Source organism: Haliaeetus albicilla, chromosome 27 (genome assembly GCF_947461875.1).
Source record: "Haliaeetus albicilla chromosome 27, bHalAlb1.1, whole genome shotgun sequence".
Taxonomy (NCBI): domain Eukaryota; kingdom Metazoa; phylum Chordata; class Aves; order Accipitriformes; family Accipitridae; genus Haliaeetus; species Haliaeetus albicilla.
Window position 1 is genome coordinate 1,536,605 of NC_091509.1, and position 20,318 is coordinate 1,556,922.

At 55.8% G+C, this 20,318-nt stretch overlaps 4 protein-coding genes across 5 annotated transcripts; 2 read left to right on the top strand and 2 right to left on the bottom strand.

Moving 5' to 3' along the window:
- Positions 1–13,143: 13,143 nt before the first annotated feature.
- On the top strand, positions 13,144–14,389 carry LOC138682404 (SLC35A4 upstream open reading frame protein). Its single transcript, XM_069773154.1, has 3 exons — positions 13,144–13,258; positions 13,394–13,492; positions 13,678–14,389. Exons 1-3 carry the CDS (start codon positions 13,244–13,246, stop codon positions 13,873–13,875), a joined length of 312 nt encoding a protein of 103 aa, XP_069629255.1. The 5' UTR covers positions 13,144–13,243; the 3' UTR covers positions 13,876–14,389.
- Positions 14,390–14,461: 72 nt separating this feature from the next.
- SLC35A4 (solute carrier family 35 member A4) lies at positions 14,462–16,257 on the top strand. The gene has a single exon (XM_009924728.2). It carries the CDS (start codon positions 14,462–14,464, stop codon positions 15,407–15,409), a length of 948 nt encoding a protein of 315 aa, XP_009923030.2. The 3' UTR covers positions 15,410–16,257.
- A 124-nt stretch (positions 16,258–16,381) lies between these two features.
- LOC138682403 (coiled-coil domain-containing protein 88B-like) lies at positions 16,382–18,247 on the bottom strand. 2 transcript variants are annotated; one of them, XM_069773152.1, is made up of 5 exons: positions 18,031–18,247; positions 17,531–17,925; positions 17,252–17,401; positions 17,005–17,157; positions 16,382–16,931 (listed from the first exon to the last, which is right to left on the bottom strand). In XM_069773152.1, exons 2-5 carry the CDS (start codon positions 17,546–17,548, stop codon positions 16,758–16,760), a joined length of 495 nt encoding a protein of 164 aa, XP_069629253.1. In that variant the 5' UTR covers positions 17,549–17,925; positions 18,031–18,247; the 3' UTR covers positions 16,382–16,757. The 2 variants fall into 2 exon arrangements, with proteins under 2 accessions (XP_069629253.1, XP_069629254.1); XM_069773153.1 differs by having other exon boundaries at positions 18,021–18,247.
- LOC138682244 (uncharacterized) lies at positions 17,716–20,016 on the bottom strand. The gene is made up of 7 exons (XM_069772270.1): positions 19,782–20,016; positions 19,446–19,589; positions 19,222–19,335; positions 18,806–18,918; positions 18,243–18,571; positions 18,031–18,114; positions 17,716–17,925 (listed from the first exon to the last, which is right to left on the bottom strand). Exons 1-7 carry the CDS (start codon positions 19,802–19,804, stop codon positions 17,716–17,718), a joined length of 1,017 nt encoding a protein of 338 aa, XP_069628371.1. The 5' UTR covers positions 19,805–20,016.
- Between the last annotated feature and the right edge of the window lie 302 nt (positions 20,017–20,318).

Genomic DNA, 20,318 nt, shown 5'->3' on the forward strand with positions numbered 1-20,318 from the left:
GACTGGACCTGTTGGCCAGTGGTCTGTCTGGTGCCACGTATGTGATCTCCCTAACAGGAGGCTCAGGCTCCTTACTGGAGCCGTGGCTGCCCAGCCTCGCCATGTCCTTGCCGCATGGCTCCTGCCAGCAGCACCCAGCAAGCTGCTCCTTCTGATAGCCCAGCTTCCACCAGTCTGAGTGTGCGCAGCCTGTGCAAGGGCCATGATGCACTGCAAGGATAACAAAACCAGCCAAGAGGACAGACGCAACCGCGGCTACCAGGATCACAGCAGGGCACCTGGGTTTCTTTGTCACTCCCAGGCCAAGGTGAAAGTGTTTGTGGCTGAGCAGGCTCAGCTGGGATGGAGAGACGCTGATGGAAAGGGATGGGTGGGCACAGGCTGCGGCTGAGCCCACAGCCCCACTCCTGCCCTTGGCTGCCCATCTCCTTTTACCTTGATACCTACCTGTGCTTGCAGCTCCTATCCCAAAGATGCTGGATGCACTTTCCTCTGCCCATGGCTCCGAAGGGAATCGTCATGCTTGGACAACTTGCACCTCCTTGAGCTGGGAAAAGCCACGGGCCAATGCTTCACCCTTCAGCAGGAAGACGGGTGCTCCAGGCAGACGTGCAGGCTGGGAGGCAGAGGTCCTGGGGAGCAATCCTGAGACAAACTAAACAGCTGGACATTTATTTCACCACTTCTTCACGTACCTGGTAGAACAGCTTTGGTGCTGATGGGGGGCTGTGCGCGGGGCGGGGGGCGGGTCCCAGCAGGCGAGAAGGCAGCTCCAGCGGGCAACATGGCACAGCAGCAGATGCTGCCAAGAGCCTGGTTTAAGAGCAGCCTGCCTGCGCTGCCTCCAGGGGCAGCTCAAAGGGCTCCAACACGACAGTGCTGCTTCAGCCTTGTCTGCTCCACAGAGAGCTCACTGGGCTCGTCTCAGAAGTGTAGCCACACAACCCAGTATTCCCCTCTGAGTGGAAGGAGAAAAACCTGGGTGTACTCTTTTGAACACTTGGATGAAAGGTTGGATGACTGCAATTTCTCTCGGGAAGAAGGCAGCCTGGAAAACCCTCACCCTGCCGTCAGCCAGCATGAGCCACCAGCGGCTCAGGCACATGAAGCCGGCGGAGCCAAGTGCTTCGCAGTCGCCCGAGGAGACCTGGCAGTGCTGCTAAGCCCAGCTGGCACACCAAGGCACAAAGAGCCTGTAACCCAGCTCCTTAACCACCTTTTGAAGCCTCTGGGATTCAAAAGGCCCCTAGGACCTGCTCAGGCTCCTGGGCAATAGGCAGCCCAGGGCCAGCGAGCACCTGGACATCCTTCCCGTCACACAGTGCCAATGTGGCAAGTCTCCAGGGATGCCTGCAAGCCCTGTGAGCCCTGTAGGACAGCATTTGCTGGGCCTCACAAGCTGGTACCACTCTCCTGGCCTGGAAGTGTGCTCTGTGCGGAGACCTTCTGCCCCCAGTGTGACCCCGAGTAAAGAGGGATCAGCTACAGCTTATTGCTCTCTCATCCAAAGCCACTCCTGAAACAGCTCCAATTCCTTCCATCTCTCCCAAGCTTTCCTTCCCAGGATAAAACTGCTCCTACCTGGCAGCTGCCTCTCAGCAAAGCACCCCAGGTGAATATCAGGGCTCCATCTCTCATGCATATGGGACAGCATGGTGGGAGATGCCTCTCCCCAGCTCCAGCCCAGCAAGCTTTCAGAGGAGATTTGGCTGCACATTGGTCCCGCTGGGACTGGAAATTGGAACCCATTTCAGGATTCAGTAAAACCTTAATCTGCAGCCTAATCTCTGGGTACTACATCTGTGCAAAAGACAAAAAAGACAGATGACGGGGCTGTTAAGGGAGGGTTCGTGACAGCAAAGGCCGCTGCAAAGAGCCGTCTCCTTTCAGCCTGCTGGTTTAGAGAGGTGTCGGAGATCTTTGCCAAGGCCTCCAGGACGTGCCAAGTGCCTGGTGCTGCACTGGCCCAAGAGGGAGAGGGGAGAGCTGCGCCGCTGCAGGTGAGGGACCTCCTGGTTGTGGTAGGAAGCGGATACCCCCGGCTGCAGGGAGCAGGGTGCTGCGCCAGAGGGGTCTGGCCCTGGGGCGTGGGCGGGTGGACGTGGGTCCTGATCACCCACCTCCTGTTTTGAAACAGCGTTCCCAAGGGCACAGAGCAAATGCTGTGGGCACTTGCTGAGATTCAAGGTAAATGCATGGCATCAGGGCTGAGCTCAGCAACACGGGAACGGCCAGGAGCAGCTGCGTGAGCAGCAAAGCCAGCACCACTGCAGTCCCCGAGGATTTGTGCCTTCAAACCCATTGGGGATCCTCGTGGAGCACAAACACCATCTCCTTCCTGATGCCCTGCTCCCTTCCCATATGGGTGCTTCTTATCTTGCCCATCACCGTCTTCAGTCAGGTTGGGCTGAGATGGCTGATAAGCTCAGCCCATATTAGCAGGGGACAGGTAGAAAGACAGGTACAAGCCCAGAAGAAACCTGACAGTACAACCTTGTTCCAGCAGAAACCATGCTGCCAGCCAAAGGCTCAGCTCCTGCCACTGCTCAAGGGCAAAGCCAGAGCCAAGCAAACGGCAAGGTGAAAGCCTTTGCTAACAGAGTGAATTGCAGGCAGAGCTGAATCAGAGGCAGGAAAATCAAACCTCAGAAGTGGAAGCTTGCTGCCCAAGCTGGCAAACAGGATAACCAGTTTCCCCTTGAGCTCCCTAACAGCACAAATCAGCTCAGTTTTTGTGCTAATTGCAGCGTTCCACATCAGACCTGACTCAGGACTCGCCAGTTGCTGGGGTGGTTGAAGGTGCTGCAGGGTGTCAGCAGCACAGACGCAGCCTGGCCCACTGCTGGCATGCACCAGCACGGCAGTGTCATCCCAGCCCCCCCAGCCCCATGCCCTCATCGCCACTGTGCACACCGCCATGAGGGGAGCAAAAGCCCTGGATGTCCCTGGTCATCACAGAGCGCTTGGGCACAGCCTTGCTTCAGCAATGCCCCATGCTCCAGTGCCATGGCTGCCAGCAGGAGACAGAGGTGTGCGAGGGGCACAGGCACTACCCCCGTCTGGAGCCCAATCTGCAGGGACTGCCAGGGCCATGAGGGGTGATGAGAAGGTTTAGGGGGCATCTTCAACCTGAGCCCCCCAAGCACAAGCTGTGGGGGACAGGAGCATGGCCCCAAGCCTAACCATCTTGGAGAGGTGCCTGACACAGGGCTATGAGCCCCAACTATAGCTCATCACCGGGGCAAGCACAGAGCCACAGGTGTGACTTCGTGGATGGGCTCAGTGCAGCAATGAGAGGTGGCTGGCACTGCTCTTGCCCTGCCTTTTTCTCTTCCCACTGCTTCTCCACTCGGGGAGGATGTATGGGATGAGGAGCTGAGCTTTACAGCCAGCTCTGCAGTGGGATTGCTGGGTCCCAGGCATCCAGGCATCAAAGAGCTAAAGACTAAGCCAGTCACAGCCATCAGTCCCATCAGCAGCAGGGTGCTCTTGCCAAACATTTTTCCCCAACACCCAGACTGCTCCAGAGCCTAAGAAGCTTTTCTCTGCCCTCAGGATGAAGAGGTGTTAGGGAGAAGGAGAAGACCCATACCTGAGCCATAGGGAGCAGCAATGCCACCATACCTCAGCAAAGTGAGCTGAGCAGGTCCAAGGTCTACCACCATCCAGTAATAACAAGGCAGGTCCTAGGCCAAGCAGGGAGGCAGGTTCACAGTCAGGTCTGGGGGATCAAGGCACAGAGCCAGGCAGAGCAAAGCTGCACCTTCCCCCCAGCCAGGGGTTGGGCCAGGGCTGAGCTTGGATGCAGCAAGGACAAGGCTTCTCACGTCTTAGCTGTTTTCCTATCAGGTTTTCTTAGTGCCATTTGGATGTAAATAAGCCCAGCTCCTGTTCATTTGCAACCACAGAGCTAGCCAGGTCAGCAGTCCTTTCTGAGGCACACCTTGGTTTTTTCTCTTTGTGGGTTACCAGAAATCACTATTAACTGCCTGTAGAGATCTATCCATTCTGCTCCATACAGCAAAGAGTCTTCTTGTTTTAAATCTCAGGGTGGCTGATATGTGAGTTTTCTCAAAGACCCATTGCAGAACAGGTGCTCAGGCTTTTACCATGAACTTAGAAAAAATGATCATTAGTTTTTCTGCAGGAGATGCATGTGCCTATTACAAGAGCATCTTTACTCCTGCCCTTGTACGTCTTCTCCTTTACCTCAAATGAAAAGACATCAGTGCAGTCTGATCTGCCATTTACACAAATACAGCAATTGTCTGGGTCAGACAGATGGGGAGGATAGAGAAAGAGTGCTCTTGAATTCTTGCCTTTTGGTTTGGGCAAAAGTTAGGAATTCTTTTTATGGAGGTTGCATTCCCCTTACTGCCTAAAAGATCTCTGGAGGGATGTGTGTATTAAATATCACTGTACTGGAAGTCCCAGGAATTTTCAGGCTAATGCCAGCTACATGGACCAATATTTCTTTAAATATCCCCTTCTTTAAGGGGATGGAGCTGAAAGCTGCCTTGTCCTCATTAGGATTAGGATGAGAAATGGATTTGGCCCAGGAGCCATTTCCATCCCACATGGCCATGGTGGATGGCAGAAGTCAGCAGGAGCGCTGAGCATTCATCACCAGCCTGGTGTCGGGCACACGAGCATCCTTTGGGAGGGTGAATACATTGCCCAGGAGGCTGCAGTCTGCCAAAAGCAGGGCAGCACCTCTAAGGAGTTGCCTTTCCCAGGTGTCCTTTGGGGTTGGTTTTTTTTTTTTTAGCTCTTACCTCTTTTGCACATAACTCCCAGCTGATGCTGGCATCTCTGTGACTCTGGGTTTAGGGCTAGGAAGGAGAGCTCCTCTCCTGTTTTACTGCTGGGTTTTGGGGTTGAGAGGTCAGTGTCTGCATGACTACTGAGAGCCTGACCCCGTAAATGACAGTGGTAGCAGGCACCATCATTCAGCTCAGTGCTAAATAATTTCAAGAACAACTATTGGCAATTAAAAGATGCCCCATGCCATCCCACTTCCTGTACAAAAAAGTGCTGGAACATCAGCAGAGAAATATCCCTCCTGTTTTTTCTCTGCTGCTTTGGAGAATCAGGAATGGTCTCATTCCTCTGTTGGCAAATGTTTGCTTGGTGCGGGAGTGCAGGGTTCCCTGCCACCATTGTGAGCCACTGATCTCTGGGAAGTGGCATCGATCTGTCATTGCTGTTTGACTTCAGCAAACCTGGCCACTCACCTGGGCTCTGACTCATATAAAAGATGGTGAACTGTCATCTTTATTGCAGTTACCTGCTTGTTTTAACTGTCCAGTTTCCACTTTCAATGTCATGAACACACCAATAAACTGGAGATGTCTGCCTCCTTTCGCTAATCCCCTCAAAGAGGAGGTGGTGCAGAACTGCAGTTCAGCCTACACTATGCAGGACCCACACAGAGAGGAAGAAACTGTTGCTCGTGTGGCAGATGCTCATGGGAAGTAGTATCAGAGCGGTGTCACACGTGGCCACAGGAGTGACCGCATCCAGTCGGCTGTGCACCTATGGCCCCCCTGCTCTGGGATGCTCTCTGTGAGAGACAAAATGGTTTGGGAGCAAGAAATATCATCCAGCTCTTCTGGGAAATCTCGTCCATTTTCTTGCTGGTTTGCGATGGATGTTGGCACCTCAGATGCATTTGGGTTGCTTCTGCTCCAGCGCTGAACAGCAAGAAAACTGTAAAAAGATGCCTTGTGTTGCTCATCAACAAAATGTGGCCCTTATTGCAAACTGGTTCCTTCAATCTGGTGACTCTTCTTGGCTGGCTTCAGCACTGACTTTAAGTCCTCTCAAACATGCCTAGATATCAATTCCTTGGCATCCAGCATCACTTAAAGAGTTTGGGGGTGCATTGCTACTTGCCACAGGGAAATGACCATTTTTGTCTCCAGATTTAAGCATTTGCACAGTTTCTCTGGCCCCAAGACTGTGCTTAAATCACTGCTTTGCTCAAAAGCAGAAGAACTTACTGAGTCATTTAAATTCATTCAGTTTGTGGTGGGAACCAGAGTTGATCCAGTGCTGTACAAAATGCTTATGTACTCGTGTATCTTTATCAGCAGCTTAAGGAAAGACATGTGGCTTAAAAGAAGAAGAAAGAGAAAAGATGCGGCGGTCCTTGCTCTTGTCTATACTCTCACTTACTTATTTGTGAATCTGAGCAGCTGATCCAGATGCTGCTTTTCTCTGTCTTGCTGGCTGTGCTTATGGGACCTTGTCTCTGCAAAGGCTGATAAAGACAGTATTCTTATAAAGTTGGTGGTTAACGACCGGATCGTGAAAAATAAGTTGAGATTTCTCATTTTTTATTACATTCCTGGTAACTACTGTCTGTTGTGTCTTGAAGTCTTATGCCAAGCATACACCTTGGCTGTAACATTTCCTTCTAATAGAAGAGCCAGAGCAAATTTTGATGCTTTAAAAATTTTATGCAGTGGCTTGAATATAAATGCTGGCATAAACAAAACAGATGTAGAAGACCCCCAAACCTGACTCACTGTAAGGCCATCTCTGGTGCTGAGAGGCAGGAAGCATTCTCAGCTGTGTTTGTGCTCCCACCCCTGAGAGCTGCAAGCCCATTCTGACACTTGGGCTGTGAAGCCTTTGAGCACTGTTTTGATTTGATTGTTTGAAAAGGTCAAATTATGGAGCCTTGCAAATGCAGGATGCTTCTGTATCTGGGGCAGGAGGGGAGAAGCAGCCAAAAGTAACTTTCTGAAGCTTGACAATAGCTAAAAAGATTCATCAGGACCTACTTTTATTTGTATCCTTAAATCTTATATCCATGTAATGACTGAAGAGCAGGTCAGTTTGGCTGATAACTGTGCAGGTCATCATGCACAAAGAGTACTTTGTGCGTGATGATGCTTTACGACCAGCTTGTGCAGCGGTGGTCACTTCAGGAGGCTGAAATAAAACAAGTTATTGGCAAATACGTGTGCATGCCAGCCAGGGAGGGTTGTGTGCTTCGATGGAGAAAAATGTGAACGTTGTCTTCTGCTGAGGTTGGCGATGGGTACACCTTTCACGAGGAAACAGCTACAGGAGGTGAGCGGCAATGACTGTTCAATAGTGCTATGCTGCCCTCAAGTGTTGCTTTTCAGCAATATCCAAATTTTCAGTCAGCCTGCACTAAGTTGCATTTTCCAAGTTTTGTGGTTGTGCTCCTTGGAGCACAAAGGCCTTTGCAATCACGCTGATTTTTTTTTTTTAACCTTTCATGTAGTAAAAATCCTACTTGAAAAGTGGGCTTGTTTGAAGTGGCTGAGGAAAATGCCAGGTTCACTAAGTTCGTGCCTGTCTGTGGTTAAAGTTTGGCATCCTGCAAAGCAAGGAAAACAGCAGCTCAGCGCTTCGGCTGTCAGCGATGGTTGGACTCTTACATCTGTTGGACTTAAACTGGCTATTAATTAACTGCCTCTGCACCTGCTACTGACTCCACATTCCCTTTCATTTCCTCTTTCCAGTGACTCAGTGGGAGCAGTGTAATATATATGGGAAATGTGTACAAATTCAATTTGAGAGCCAGAAGCCCGAGAGTCCAGAAGCCTTCACAGAGCTGTCTCGATGCTCTTGCATGCTACCTGCTTTAGTGCACAGCTCTGCCTGAAAATTCACACTTTTAAATCTTTGAGCCCTTAAATCCCAGTGTAGCATCCATGGGGGTGACATATACATAAAACCCAACATACCAATTTTTAATTAATTTGTTAGCCAAGCATCTGAAACGTGCATTTCTTACGATTCCTCAGTCTTGCTCGTAGTTCTGTAGTGCCTGTTTCCCAAGCTGAAAGTGCAGCAGTTCACGTTTTGCTGGCATCGTCAACGGATGAGTTAGAGTATGGTCCCCAGCGTGACTGCGCAGTGCTTAGGTCTCACAGAAAGCTGAACAGACAAAGAAGTGGAAAAATAACTTAAAGCCCCAAGTAGGGAAGAAGGGTTATTTCTGGATGCCAATCTGGGGTCACAAGTGGCTCAGAGGACCCAAACAGGGTCCTTTTTTGTGGCAGCTGTTTACTAAGCCAAGACTCTTACTAGGAAAGAGAACTGCCAGCTCTAGCCTTTAGATAGTAACTTCAAGGTGTTAGTTTTAGGGAGTCATTTTTGTTCCTTCCTTATCAATTTTGTTCTGGCCTCTGGTGCTGGGGTCTGCAGTAAGAGCAGGAGCCAGCCAGCACAGCCAGGCTGCTGCTCCCATCATAGCTGCACATCCCCCCAGACCTGGCCAGTATGGCACGTAGCTGTTGAGGGCAGGAGTGACCTGGCTAACCATGGCAGACATCGATGCAGAGAGGATGCCCTGAGTCGCTGTCTTATCCCCAGCAAAACAGCACTGACATCTGAGCTGCTTTGACCACTGAGGAAAGAGCCCACAGTATTGTCTGCACAAACACATCCTGCTCATGAAAGGGAGAGGAAGAGGGGTTAATTAGGTTGGGACACGTTTTGTCTCTTTTTCCTGCATTTGGTACTGCTCCTGGGCTGGACACAGCCTCCTGAGGCCAGAGACCGTTATCTTTGCCCTGAAATCAGCAGCAGGATTCCCTCCACCCCTCCTATTGGGAAAAGGAAGGCTGTCTTGGTACTATGGCCTAGGGCCAGGGTGAGAGTGGGAGGGATCTTGAGCCACAGGATGAGGCACCACACTTGGGACCAAACATGTCCTGCCACTTGTGCCTGATACCAGCCACAGGACCAGTCACTGGAGCCTCCAGTGCAGCTGTCTGCCAGGCGAGGGCTTGCCACGAGAGCAGGAGCAGAGATGGAATAAGACACAGACTCAAGCCCTTAATATTTTGGTATGGATCATAGAGTCATGGAATGGTTTGGGTTGGAAGGGACCTTAATGAAATGATCATCTAGTTCCAACCCCCCTGCCATAGGCAGGGACACTTTCCACCAGACCAGGTTGCTCAAAGCCCCATCCAACCTGGCCTTGAACACTGCCAGGGATGGGGCATCCGCAGTCTCTCTGGGCAACCTGTTCCAGTGCCTCACCACCCTCACAGTAAAGAACTTCTTCCTTGCATCTAATCTAAATCTGCCCTCCTTCAGTTTAAAGCCATTACCCCTTGTCCTGTCACTACATGCCCTTGTAAAAAGTCTCCCTCCATCTTTCCTGTAGGCGCCCTTTAGGTACTGAAGGCTGCTATTAAGGTCTCCCCGGAGCCTTCTCTTCTCCAGGCTGAACAACCCGAACTCTCTCAGCTTGTGTTCACAGGAGAGGTGCTCCAGCCCTCTGATCATCTCTGTGTCTCTCCTCTGGACTCGCTCCAACAAGTCCATGTCCTTCTTATGTTGGGGGCCCCAGAGCTGAACACAGTACTGCAGGTGAGGTCTCACCAGAGCGGAGTAGAGGGGAAGAATCACCTCCCTCACCCTGCTGGCCACGCTTCTTTTGATGCAGCCCAGGATACGGTTGGCTTTCTGAGCTGCAAACACACATTGGTGGGTCATGTTGAGCCACCAACACCCAACGTCAACCAACACCCCCAAGTCCTTCTCCTCAGGGCTGCTCTCAGTCCCTGCACTGCAAGCTGCTTTCTACTTTTCTGTGCTCTACATCACTCTAGGCTGGAGCTGCACTAGCACACGTTCACCCTCACACACAGCTTTTCACTAATAAACACATTGCAGATAGTGATCCCCAGGGCTCAGCTCCCCTCCATGCACCAGGGACAGCACACCCTTAGCCGAGGGCTGCCCTGTCTCCTGCGCAGTCTGAGGGGACAGCACACTCATCCTGGCCAGCCCTGTGGGGTGAACACCCCCCTGACCTGCTCTGGCGGTACAAGGATTGCACACACATTGACAACTGTTGGCTACATTTGGGGGGTTGCCTTTGGTGGCCCTGGGCTTTTCTCTGCTGGCCTGGAGTGCCTGGAGGCACCATGGCATACACAGATGGAGAGGGGCCCCCAGCTCTGCAGCTTTCTAGCGCTCCCCCTCTGAGGGGGACATGGAGGGGTGCTCATGCAGTGTAAATTCCCTTTTACCTGAGAAGGGATCAAGTCAGAGTTGGTATTTACTAGAAGACCTTTAAGAAGATCCATTAGAAGACTGCTAAGCATTTGCTATTAACAGACTCAAGCTGGTACCAACCACAGATAACGAGTCCCACAGTACAGTCACTGACTCACAGGGTCACTCACGCCCACTCAGGCAGCAGCACCTGGAGGCCAACCCCAGCTGCTCCCCGGAGTGGAGTGTTGCACTGACACACCAGAGCCCACCAGGAAGGTGCTCACAACATCCCTCAGGGGCTCTTCTCTTATTAGATGCTTGTATAAAATCCTGCAATCCTGCTGTGTGCAACGTACCCGGCCCGAGTTACAAAACCCCCAGCTGATGCTCACCCGTGCCAGAAGCCTCATGGTGTCCTATGCTCACCAGCTCCCATGGATTCAAAACCACTGCCAACCTCCAGCCACTCCCCAGTTCCTGGGGGACTTTCACAGACTGCCTCTCAGCATGCACTTTTCCTCTGTGGCACCTATTTCTCCGTCCACACCCACAGCATCCATTCCCACAGACTTACACAGCAGGGCCCTTAGGGACACAAGAGCTGGCCCATGTGGGCCTGAAGGCACGGTACCCTGCAACAGGCAACACATACTGGCCAGGTGCAGCCCAAGTCACAAGGGAACATCTCCTCCCTCTTAGGGTGGCAAGGGAGAAACACTCATCCATTTGGAAAATATCCTCACTGCTATGAAGGACAGCCCAAGCCCCATGTCACTGCTGTGCAGGACCACATCAGCCAAGGTGTGGGGCCCTCTGCTCACCAGCACAGCAAGATACCACCATCCTCAGGGCACGCATCTGCACAGAGGTGCCAGATGGTCCCCCATGCCACAGCTGCAGGCAAACCAGCAGAGATCTCCTCAGACCGGTCCCCAGCCATCCCAGGGAACAGACCCTGAGGGTCGAGGGGCTGCAGAGGGGAAGGTCGTGGCAGTCCAGGGTCACAGCTGGGCCCTGCCAGCCTTGACAGTGCTTCCTTCAAACCCCAGCTCTGAACTTTCTCTCTCTCACCCAGCTGCCTTCACTCCATTTCGTACCTTGACATTTTCCTTCACATCCCCTCTTCTGACAGCAGCCCCTGCCCACAAGCGGGTCACGACATCTTTGGGAGACTGCAGGCAAAGGCAAACAGACCAAGAAGTGATTCCTTCAGCCACAGCTCCATACAACTTGCTGTCACCTCAGCTAACTTCTGAGCTACGCCGAAAAGCCACGGCCCAACACTCAGAGGCATGAAGCACGAGGACAGAAGACAACGGAGGTTTCTATCATGAGGGACCCCACGTACCTCCCTGTTCAGTTCAGGCAGTGGGAGCAAGATGAAAGGCAGTGACCCAAAGGCTGGGCCCAGCCTGCTCCTATCCCTCTGTCACTGTGCAGCAGACATGATGCTCCTGCAGTGATCTTCACTTCCCAAAACTGTCCCTGCGGGACTGGCAGGGGAAGCCTGCTCCCACACCGTGCTGCACCTTGTCCTCCACCAGCCGGCAAGAAACCTAAGGCAGCAGCATCCCACCATCACTTCTTCCCTGCACCCCGCACAGGACATCCTGCTCATCTTCTGCTGCTCCCTCCCCAGATACAAACAAACACACACTCAGTGTCAGGATGTGTCTGTCCCACCGGGGTGTAACTGGAACCCCAAGGCAGAGCTTTGCCTGGGTGGGGTGTCATGGTTTAACCCCAGCCAGCAACTAGGCACCATGCAGCCACTTGCTTGCTTCCCCCCCCACCCAGTGGGATGAGAGGGGAGAATCAGGGGGAGAAAAAAAAGGTAAAACTCATGAGTTGAGATAAAGACAGTTTAATAGAACAGAAAGGAAGAAAATAATAATGATAATAACAATAATAAAAAAATAACAATAATGAAATGATTGGAATATACAAACCAAGTGATGCACAATGCAATTGCTCACCACTCGCCGACCACTGCCCAGTTAGTTCCCAAGCAGAGATCCCCTCCCAGGCCAACTCCCCCCAGTTTATATACTGGGCGTGACGTCACATGGTATGGAATACCCGTTTCGCCACTTTGGGTCAGCTGCCCTGGCTGTGTCCCCTCCCAACTTCTTCTGCCCCTCCAGCCTTCTTGCTGGCTGGGCATGGGAAGCTGAAAAATCCTTGACTTCGTACAAACACTACTTAGCAAAAACTGAAAACATCAGTGTTATCAACATTATTTTCATCCTAAATCCAAAACACAACACTATACCAGCTACTAGAAAGAAAAGTAACTCTACCCCAGCTGAAATTAGGACACGGGGAAAGAGGGCAGGCGGAGAAAGCAGAGGGGCAACAATACGTGGGGCAGCCAACCCCAGCACCACGGCAGCATCTTCTGGGACAGAGCCAAGGGGGCTCCCGAACACTGAGCTCTGACGAATGCCCTGCCGAGGCCTGGCAAGCCACTGGGACTTCTCTCTACCAGCTTGCTAGACCAGGGCAAGGAATGCCCCATGCTGCCCAGGGTGGATGCTGGGCCAATCCTCAGACCTTCGCAACAGTAACAGTCACACAAACAGATACCTCTGAGAACAGAGACACAGGCATACGCATCTATCCAGCGCTGAAGGCCCCTACGCCCCAGCCATCCCAGGACAGCAATTGCACTTGCGCACACACACACCCAACCCCCCCCAGCAGCTCCCACCCACTCGGGACACAGCTGGGCCACAGGCACAAGCAGCTTGCCCCGACCCCAGCCCCACTCTAGGGCCACTGAGACCCTTCCCTTCCCTCCCACACAGACAGGCCAAACAGTTCCTCTGTGGCTCTCCTTCCCCAGCACCAGCCACCGCCCCCCCGGGGCCCCGTCAGCAGCAGCCAGAGCCCCCCCCCCCCCGGAGGCCGGGAAGGCAGCTGGGCCCCAGCAGGCGCTCTGAGGAGTCCGCACCGCGCTGGGGGCGACCATGAGGCCCAGCTACCCCTCCCAGGAGCGGCCCCAGAGCTCCCGCTGAACTCTGCGGAGCTCGGTACCGGCCTCGGCCTCCGCCCCCGGAACCAGGCCAGACCTCAGGAGGGAAGCGACAACCCCGCCGTCATGGCGGCAGCCACCCAGCCACCCCCCGCCGCGTCTCAAAATGGCGCCGGGCGCGCCGGCGGCCGGGGTGCGTCAGGGATCACGTGCATCCCCGCGGCCCAATCCGCGGCGGGCGACGACTGCGCGGCGGGCAGCGCCTGCGCTAAGATGGCGGACGATAAGGTGAGTGGGGCGGTGCGGCGGGCCGGGCCGGGCATGGCGGGACGGACTCGACCCGGGGCTGAGGGAGCGCTGGGCTGGTTCCCTGTCCCTGGGCGCTGTCTGGGGGCCGGTCAGCAGCCTTCGTGTCTCCTCCAGGACCCTCTGCCCAAGCTGAAGGACCTCGCCTTCTTGAAGGACCAGCTGGAGAGCCTGCAGCGCAGGGTGGAGGACGAGGTGCACGCTGGCGTGGGGCAGGTAACGCGCTTCCCCCGCCGGTGTGGTGATCCGTGTGTCTCGGGGCGGACCAGTCACCCGTCTTGAGGGGGCTTAGTAAAAAAAAAAAGAAAAAATTTTAAAAATCCCCGGGGCACGTCCCTGCTCTGCATTCCCTGCACAAGCCCACCCTGCCCCGTCGCCTCACTCTTTGCTCTTTTCCTCAGGATGGCTCTCTGCTGGCCTCGCCCTTTCTCAAAGGCTTCCTGGCAGGCTATCTTGTAGCCAAACTTCGCTTCTCGGCTGTCCTGGGATTCGTGGCTGGGACCTGCACAGGAATATACGCTGCTCAGAACTACGCCATTCCCAATGTTGAGAAGACAGTCCGGGACTATTTCAGTTCACTGAAAAAAGGTCGGGACTAGTGAGGAGCCCTTTCGCAGCAGTGACTGTAGGAACAGTGCTCCTTAGTTAGCAGGTGCAGAAGATTCCTAGGACTTTCAGAGGCATGTCACATACACCATTCTTTTCCACTGGAAAAGGGCTTTACACCACATCATTGCGAGACATCAGCGGGTCTGGTTATGGGGTATTTATTGGAGCATCATGGCAGCAGTGATCACTCCACTAACCCACAGTAGCTTGGAAGCACCAGTGGCCAATGGTTTGCCAGCTGCCTTTCCCCCTCAGCTCTCTCCCTGTGCCCCTGCAGATTGAAAAGCTGCCTGTGACATGTCATCACACTCACCACCTGTACGCCCTTCTACTGAGCACATGCTTTGCCCTAGGAACATGCTTTGTGTGGCTTCCTGGGGAGGCTCGTAGTTATTTTCTTAATGAAAGACAAAACCATTCTCTTCTGTTGCATCAGAAATGTAGCAGGTAACATCCTGTTTTAATCAGGCTCATTAAATTGATGGTATTTGGTCTCTTCTTGAATGTTCTAGGGTGCGAGTCTGTCTGGCCTCTCTGCACTGATAGCAGCTCGCCCTTGCTGGCTACCGCCTGAAAATGGTAATGTTTGGTAATGCTGCTGGCTCTGCAAACTGGGTGCTCCGGAGGGGACTGTGGGGACTGATGCTGGTCTTGTCTGTAGCCATATACGGCTCTCATGCTCCCCTCCTGACCCAGTGCAAGGTGGACGGGATAATCCCCTTCAGCTCCACATCTGTCGTGGTTCTTGTCGAGCTGACAAAGCTGGTGTTCTCCCTCCTGTTCCTGCTGACCTGGGACCGGGAGCTGCTGGGAGTCGCCGTGTCGTGGCGCCACATTGCCCCCTTCGCCCTCTCTGCCCTGCTGTATGCTGCCAACAACAACCTGGTGGTTCACATGCAGCTCTTCATGGATCCCAGCACCTACCAGGTCTTGAGTAACTTAAAGATCGTCACCACGGCACTCCTCTACAGCCTCTTCCTGCGCCAAAGACTCAGCATGCGCAAATGGCTGGCTCTTCTCCTGCTGGTGGCTGCTGGGGTGAGCTACAGCTGTGGTGGCCTGCAGGACCCTGGCAGCCCCTCCAAGATGCAGCTGCACATCACGCTGGTGGGCTTGTTGCTGATCTCGGTGTACTGCCTGATATCAGGCTTGTCTGCTGTCTACACAGAAGCCATCCTGAAAACCCAGGCACTGCCTCTCAGCCTTCAGAACCTCTTCCTTTACTTCTTTGGGGTCCTGCTCAACTTGATCGGCTACTTCTGGAGCAGCGCAGAGGGCAGTTTCTTGGAGGGATTTTCTTCCTGGGTGCTGGTGATTGTGGTCAGCCAGGCCTTGAACGGTTTGATCATGTCCGTGGTCATGAAGCACAGCAGTAACATCACCAGGCTCTTTGTGATCTCCTGCTCTATCCTGGTCAACGCCCTCCTGTCCATCACCCTCTTCAATCTGCAGCTCACCCTGCTCTTCTTCATTGCTGTCTCATGCATCGGCCTTGCTGTTCACTTGTACTATGGCGTCACGTAGCTGCTGCCTTCCTGCCCTGTGTGCACCAGGGCAGCTTTTAGTCGTTCCTCAGGGGTATTTAGTGCTTGTGCTGGGGCTGGTGTTAGAAGCACAGCAGTGCTTTGGCTGTCGGCCTCCCCGCCCTGGTGTTTGCAGGGAGTTGTTACTGGTGGGTGCGTGCACAACTAGCAAGGAGCCCCCGGAGGGGAGTGCTGAGAATGAGAGTGCCCTGTCCCTGTTTCCAGAGGGGAAGCTGGGCCCTGCTCCAGCCTAGTTGGGCTCTGTGCCACAGGGTTCCCGTGCGATCAGGTGTGCCCAGCTTCAAGGGTGCGTCCTGACCCCCTTGTTTATGTGGTGTCTCATATTCTCAAGCTGCTTCTGCCATCTTCCCTGCACCAGAGCCTGTAAATGCTCCTACAGTGGTTAGCTCCACTGTGTTGTGAGCTCATCTGTGCACAAGCAGCCCTGCTGCACAATTGCTGCCAGGCCAGCGTTGGTCTGACATGCTTTCAACTCCTGTGGATGGTGTTTCTTGCAGCCATCTGCACAAGGCTGGGTGCTGCTGCCTGGAGAGCCCGATGCTGCGTCCGGGGGCATCTCTCCCACCTCTGCAGTTTTCCAGCCCAACCCTTGCACCAGCCCCTGGCTGAAGGGCTGCTGTCCTTAGGCCCCATTTCCCCTTTTCAGACATGGTGTCGCTGCTGTGTGTGGAGCAGATGGGGAATGGGGGGATGTGGGAACTGTTTCACCTGCTCCCCAAAAGGGAGACTGCACCCAAATTTCTACCAATGCTGCAGCTAGTGAGTTCTTGGCAGGCAGAAGTCACTGCTGGCTCTGGCTGGGATTATTAAAGTTGCGGTTCAACAGCATGCGTGTGTCTGTCCTCCCTGCAGGAATGCATCTGTTGCGCTTGGCAGAGGTTTGGGGGCCAGGGGCATGTCTGAGCCTGACAACACTCATTGGTGAACGGCAACACTTTATTCCACATGGCAGCAGCTGGGGAGCCACCAGCCTTCTCACCGTGCCCGCTCTGCTCCTGTTGCAGGGCTGTGCCTGAGCCTACACTCCTGCAGGCAGGTGCCCAGCAGCAGAGCAGGGTTTTTCCCTTGGGGGCAGAGGGGTGAAGCGCTCCCTCGCTTCTGCCAGGAAGCACCCTCCCTGGGGCCAGGTTTCTTCAGGGAGCAGCTCTCAGCAGGCAGGACAGGAGGCCTTGCCCTGTGGAATGGCTGCAGCTGGAGCTGGCCGGTCGCCTGACATCTGGGCTGGTGGCTCGTTCCAGGGAGGGGGGGGTTGAGGTGGCAGGAGTCTGCAGGTACCCTGTCCTGCCTGCCTGCCAGGGCAGCTGTCCCCACCACTCTGGGATGCTGGCTCAGGGTGTCTGTGTGGCGGCATCAGCCGAGCCCAGCCATCTGGTGTCCCGCAACTGCTGATTGTGTGCGGCAAGCTCCACGGCGTCCCAGAGCACCTCCTGCAGCAGCACCCGGTGCCTATGGTCCAGGGCTTCCCTCTGCTCCTCTGCCAGGCGCTGCTGGTCCTGAAGCACCTGCAGGGATGCCTGGGGCTACCTGGCACAGCCCTGGCAGCCTGAAAGTGCGTCCCCAGCCCTCCCTGCCAACCTGCAGCAGGTGCTGTCTGCAGGCCTGCAGCTCCTGCCGGTGGCTCTGCAGCAAGGCCTCCAGGTCCCACTCAGCTGCCTCCCGCTCCCTCCGTGCTGCCTCCAGGCTCAGGCCCAGCATGGCCACCTCCTTTTGCCAGCGAGCTGCATCCCACTGTGGGGGACAGGGCAGCTCTGGGGTGTCTTTTCTCCCTGGGGCTACCCTGCTGTGGGAGAGCAGTGCCAGGGAAGGAGAGCCTGGTGCCCACCTCTCTGCTCGCCTCCTGGCCTGGCACTGCCCCATCCCCAGGCTCTCGCTGGAGGAGCAGGCAGTGCTGAGCTCGCAGCCGCTGCCTCTGCGCCTTGGCCAGGGCGTACTGGACCTCCAGGGATGGGCATGGCTGGCGCTGGCTCCCTGCCTGGCAGAGGGCAGAGCAGGCTTGGACAGCATCTGGGGGACCCAGTGCTGCTGGTGCAGAGGGCTGCGGGCCCTGGGCACTGCTCCTTCCCAGGAGCAGCAGGCAGGGACCCAGTGGGGTCCCACTCACTGTGTCACCCCTGGTCATTGGCCACGGCTGCGGTGCTTCGCTTGGTGAGGGCTCCTCCGGCAGACCCTGCCCTGCGCCCACCGGGGCTTGGTTCTCCCCTTCCCGGCTGCTCTCACTGACACCCAGTCCTGGGTGGGGAAAGAGAAGGAGAATGATCGTGACATGCTGTGGCTGAAGAAAGCAGTTTAAATGAAGGACTGAGGCCTCTTCCAGCCCGAGCGAAGCTTTTTCCCACCATGTAAAGTGACGCTCCGTGCCCACATGTCAGCCACCCAGGCGTGGGGTGTGTGCCTGTCCCCACGCTCCTGACTTGCTGGCTCCAGGCTGGCACTGGTCAGAGGCGTTTGGGTCCCAGGCTGCTCGCCCAGTGCTGTATTTCCTGTGGAGACCCAGTCCTGTGGGAGCAGGAGGAGATGTTATGGGGACGCAGCCAAGATTCAGGGCTTCTCCTGCACCTGGGTTGTCCCTGGATGGGGGGCCGCAGCCTGACCTGTGCCCACCTTGGCACTGGGCTGATGCATCTGACTTGTCCTGAGCACCTCGGCCGCTGCCTGCTTCTTCTCCCACCCTTGGCTCTTCAGCACCTGGAAAAAGGGGCTGGGGGTCCTTGCTGGGGTGCTGGAGACCTCCAGGCATGGCAAAGCTCCAGAGATACATCCCACCCCCACTGTCTCCCCCCCCCCCCCCCCAGCAGGCAGCGCCCAGCCCCTGCCCTCAGTGCCAGACAAGGGTCTTGACACCAGGATGGAGCCTGGACCTCATCCAACTGGAGGGGTATTGGTGCCATCCTGGTCCCATCTGGTGGCCAGGGGCATTCCCCAACCTGCAGCTCCCGCAGGGCTCTCCGCAGCTGGGCCACAGCTATCTTCTGCTCAGAGAGGCCAGCTCCAGCCAGCAGCTCCATCCGCAGCCCTCGGATCTCCCTCCGACGTGCCGCGACCTCTTGCACAGGGTCCCAGAATGTGGCTGAGATCGTCTTGGCCAGCCCCTTCACCCGCTTGGCCAGCTGCAGGGCTGCCAGCATCTCTTCTCTGGAGGTGTCTGGGAGAGCAGCAAGCCCTGGGCAGGGGCCATGGGGGTCCACCAACACGGGGACGTCCCAGTGCGTGGCCCAGGGCTGGGGCTGATGGGGATGAGTAAAGCTGGTGTCCAGCTTCCGACAGTGGCGGGTATCCCCAGGCAGTGCCCAGGGACCAAGTGCCAGGTGTGAGGCGGGATGGGGGAAAACTTGAGGGAGGGGGCACCCCAAAGCAGCATCCCAGTCCGAGGGGCTACCTGGCAGCGTGACACACAGCAGCAGGAATGTCAGGCTGTTCCCCTCCAGCATCCGCTCAACGATCCAGGGCAAGCAGCCAGTGTCAGGCAGAGGGTGGCTGGCAGCCGGTGCCCTGAATGTGGGGCGAGAGACACCCCAGGAGAGGGATGAGGGTGGGACCCACGCATCGGGCAGGCTGAGCCCCGACCCTTGGCAGCCCAAGGATGGGTTGGCCGCTCTGGGAAAAAGCCCACGTCCGCAGGAGGTGGTGGCACCCCCTTGGGTCCCAGCCGTGGGCTTCTGCTGGTGTGTCAGGGTCCCTCCTGCTTCACCTCCGGGTACCAACCCTCCCCCCCCAACCCCGCAGCAGGCACCACGGGGGTGCCAGAGGGGACGTGGCTTAGCCCCAGTGCAGAGGTGCAGCTGCAGTACATACGGCTTGGGGCAGGGCCCAATGGCCCCACCAGGTGCCAGGATCCTGAGGGCCGAGCGCTGGTGCCTGCCGCCCTCCAGCTCCCGCTCCACGATGAGAGTGAAGAGGCTGCCGGCACTAGGGAGAGGCCAGCGCAGGAGTGGGGCTGTAGCAGTGGCCGGAGCCAGCCCCAGTGCCCCGTGGCCCAATCCTTCCCGACCCTGTGGGATATCTGCCGAATCCCTCACCCCTGCATGGCTGAGCACCCATCTGCGGGGGGCTGTTGTGCACACCCCTGGAACAGTGCTGGGATGGCACCCAGCCCCCACATGTAGACGCTGATGGCAGCTTGGGCATCGGGCACGGCAATTTCTGTTGCCTCCTCCACAATCCTGGAAGCAGAGGGAGACAAGAGTGAGTGAGGACGGCCATGTCCACCCACCTCCTGCATGCCTGGGTTCCGTGAGGGATACCCCTGGCCATCCTCTGGCTGGGCACCATGCTCCCTGCCCAGCCCCACGCTTGATGTTGGGGTACCAGCCCCCCAGGAGTACCTGCCCGACCATGGAGCATCAGGTACCTACAGGCCCAGGGGTGCAACATCCATCACTTGCAGGGCTCGGCCGTTAGGACGGAGCAGGTCCCAGGCTTTGTCATGGGCGCAGACCTGGAATGGGGCTGCGTTAGGCAGAGGGGCAGAAAGAGGGGGCTGCTGGCATCCCACACTCACTGTGGATGCAGGCTGTTCGTGACCATGCACAGGTAAGGCTGAGAAGGGAGAGATCTCAGGGTCACTCCCAGGGGCCAGGGAAATGCAGAGTCCTGGGAATGTCCAAGTCCTGTGTGGAGATTGCCAAGTCCCTGGCAGCATCCCGGAGCCAAAGAGCAGGGCCCAGCCCAGTGGCAGGAGCTGGCATTGCTCTTGTGCCAACCAAGGACACACCAGAGAGACCTTCAGGCCACAGGGAGCAGTAGCTGGCAGGAAAAGCCCAGCCATGAGGTGGGCAGGAAGGTGTTAGAGGGCTCCTCTGTTCCCACCATGCTGCTGGAGCCTGGGAGACACCCCGTGGGCAGCCAAGGCTTCCCATGCCTGGGAAGTCCTGCGAAGAGGTGAGAAAACC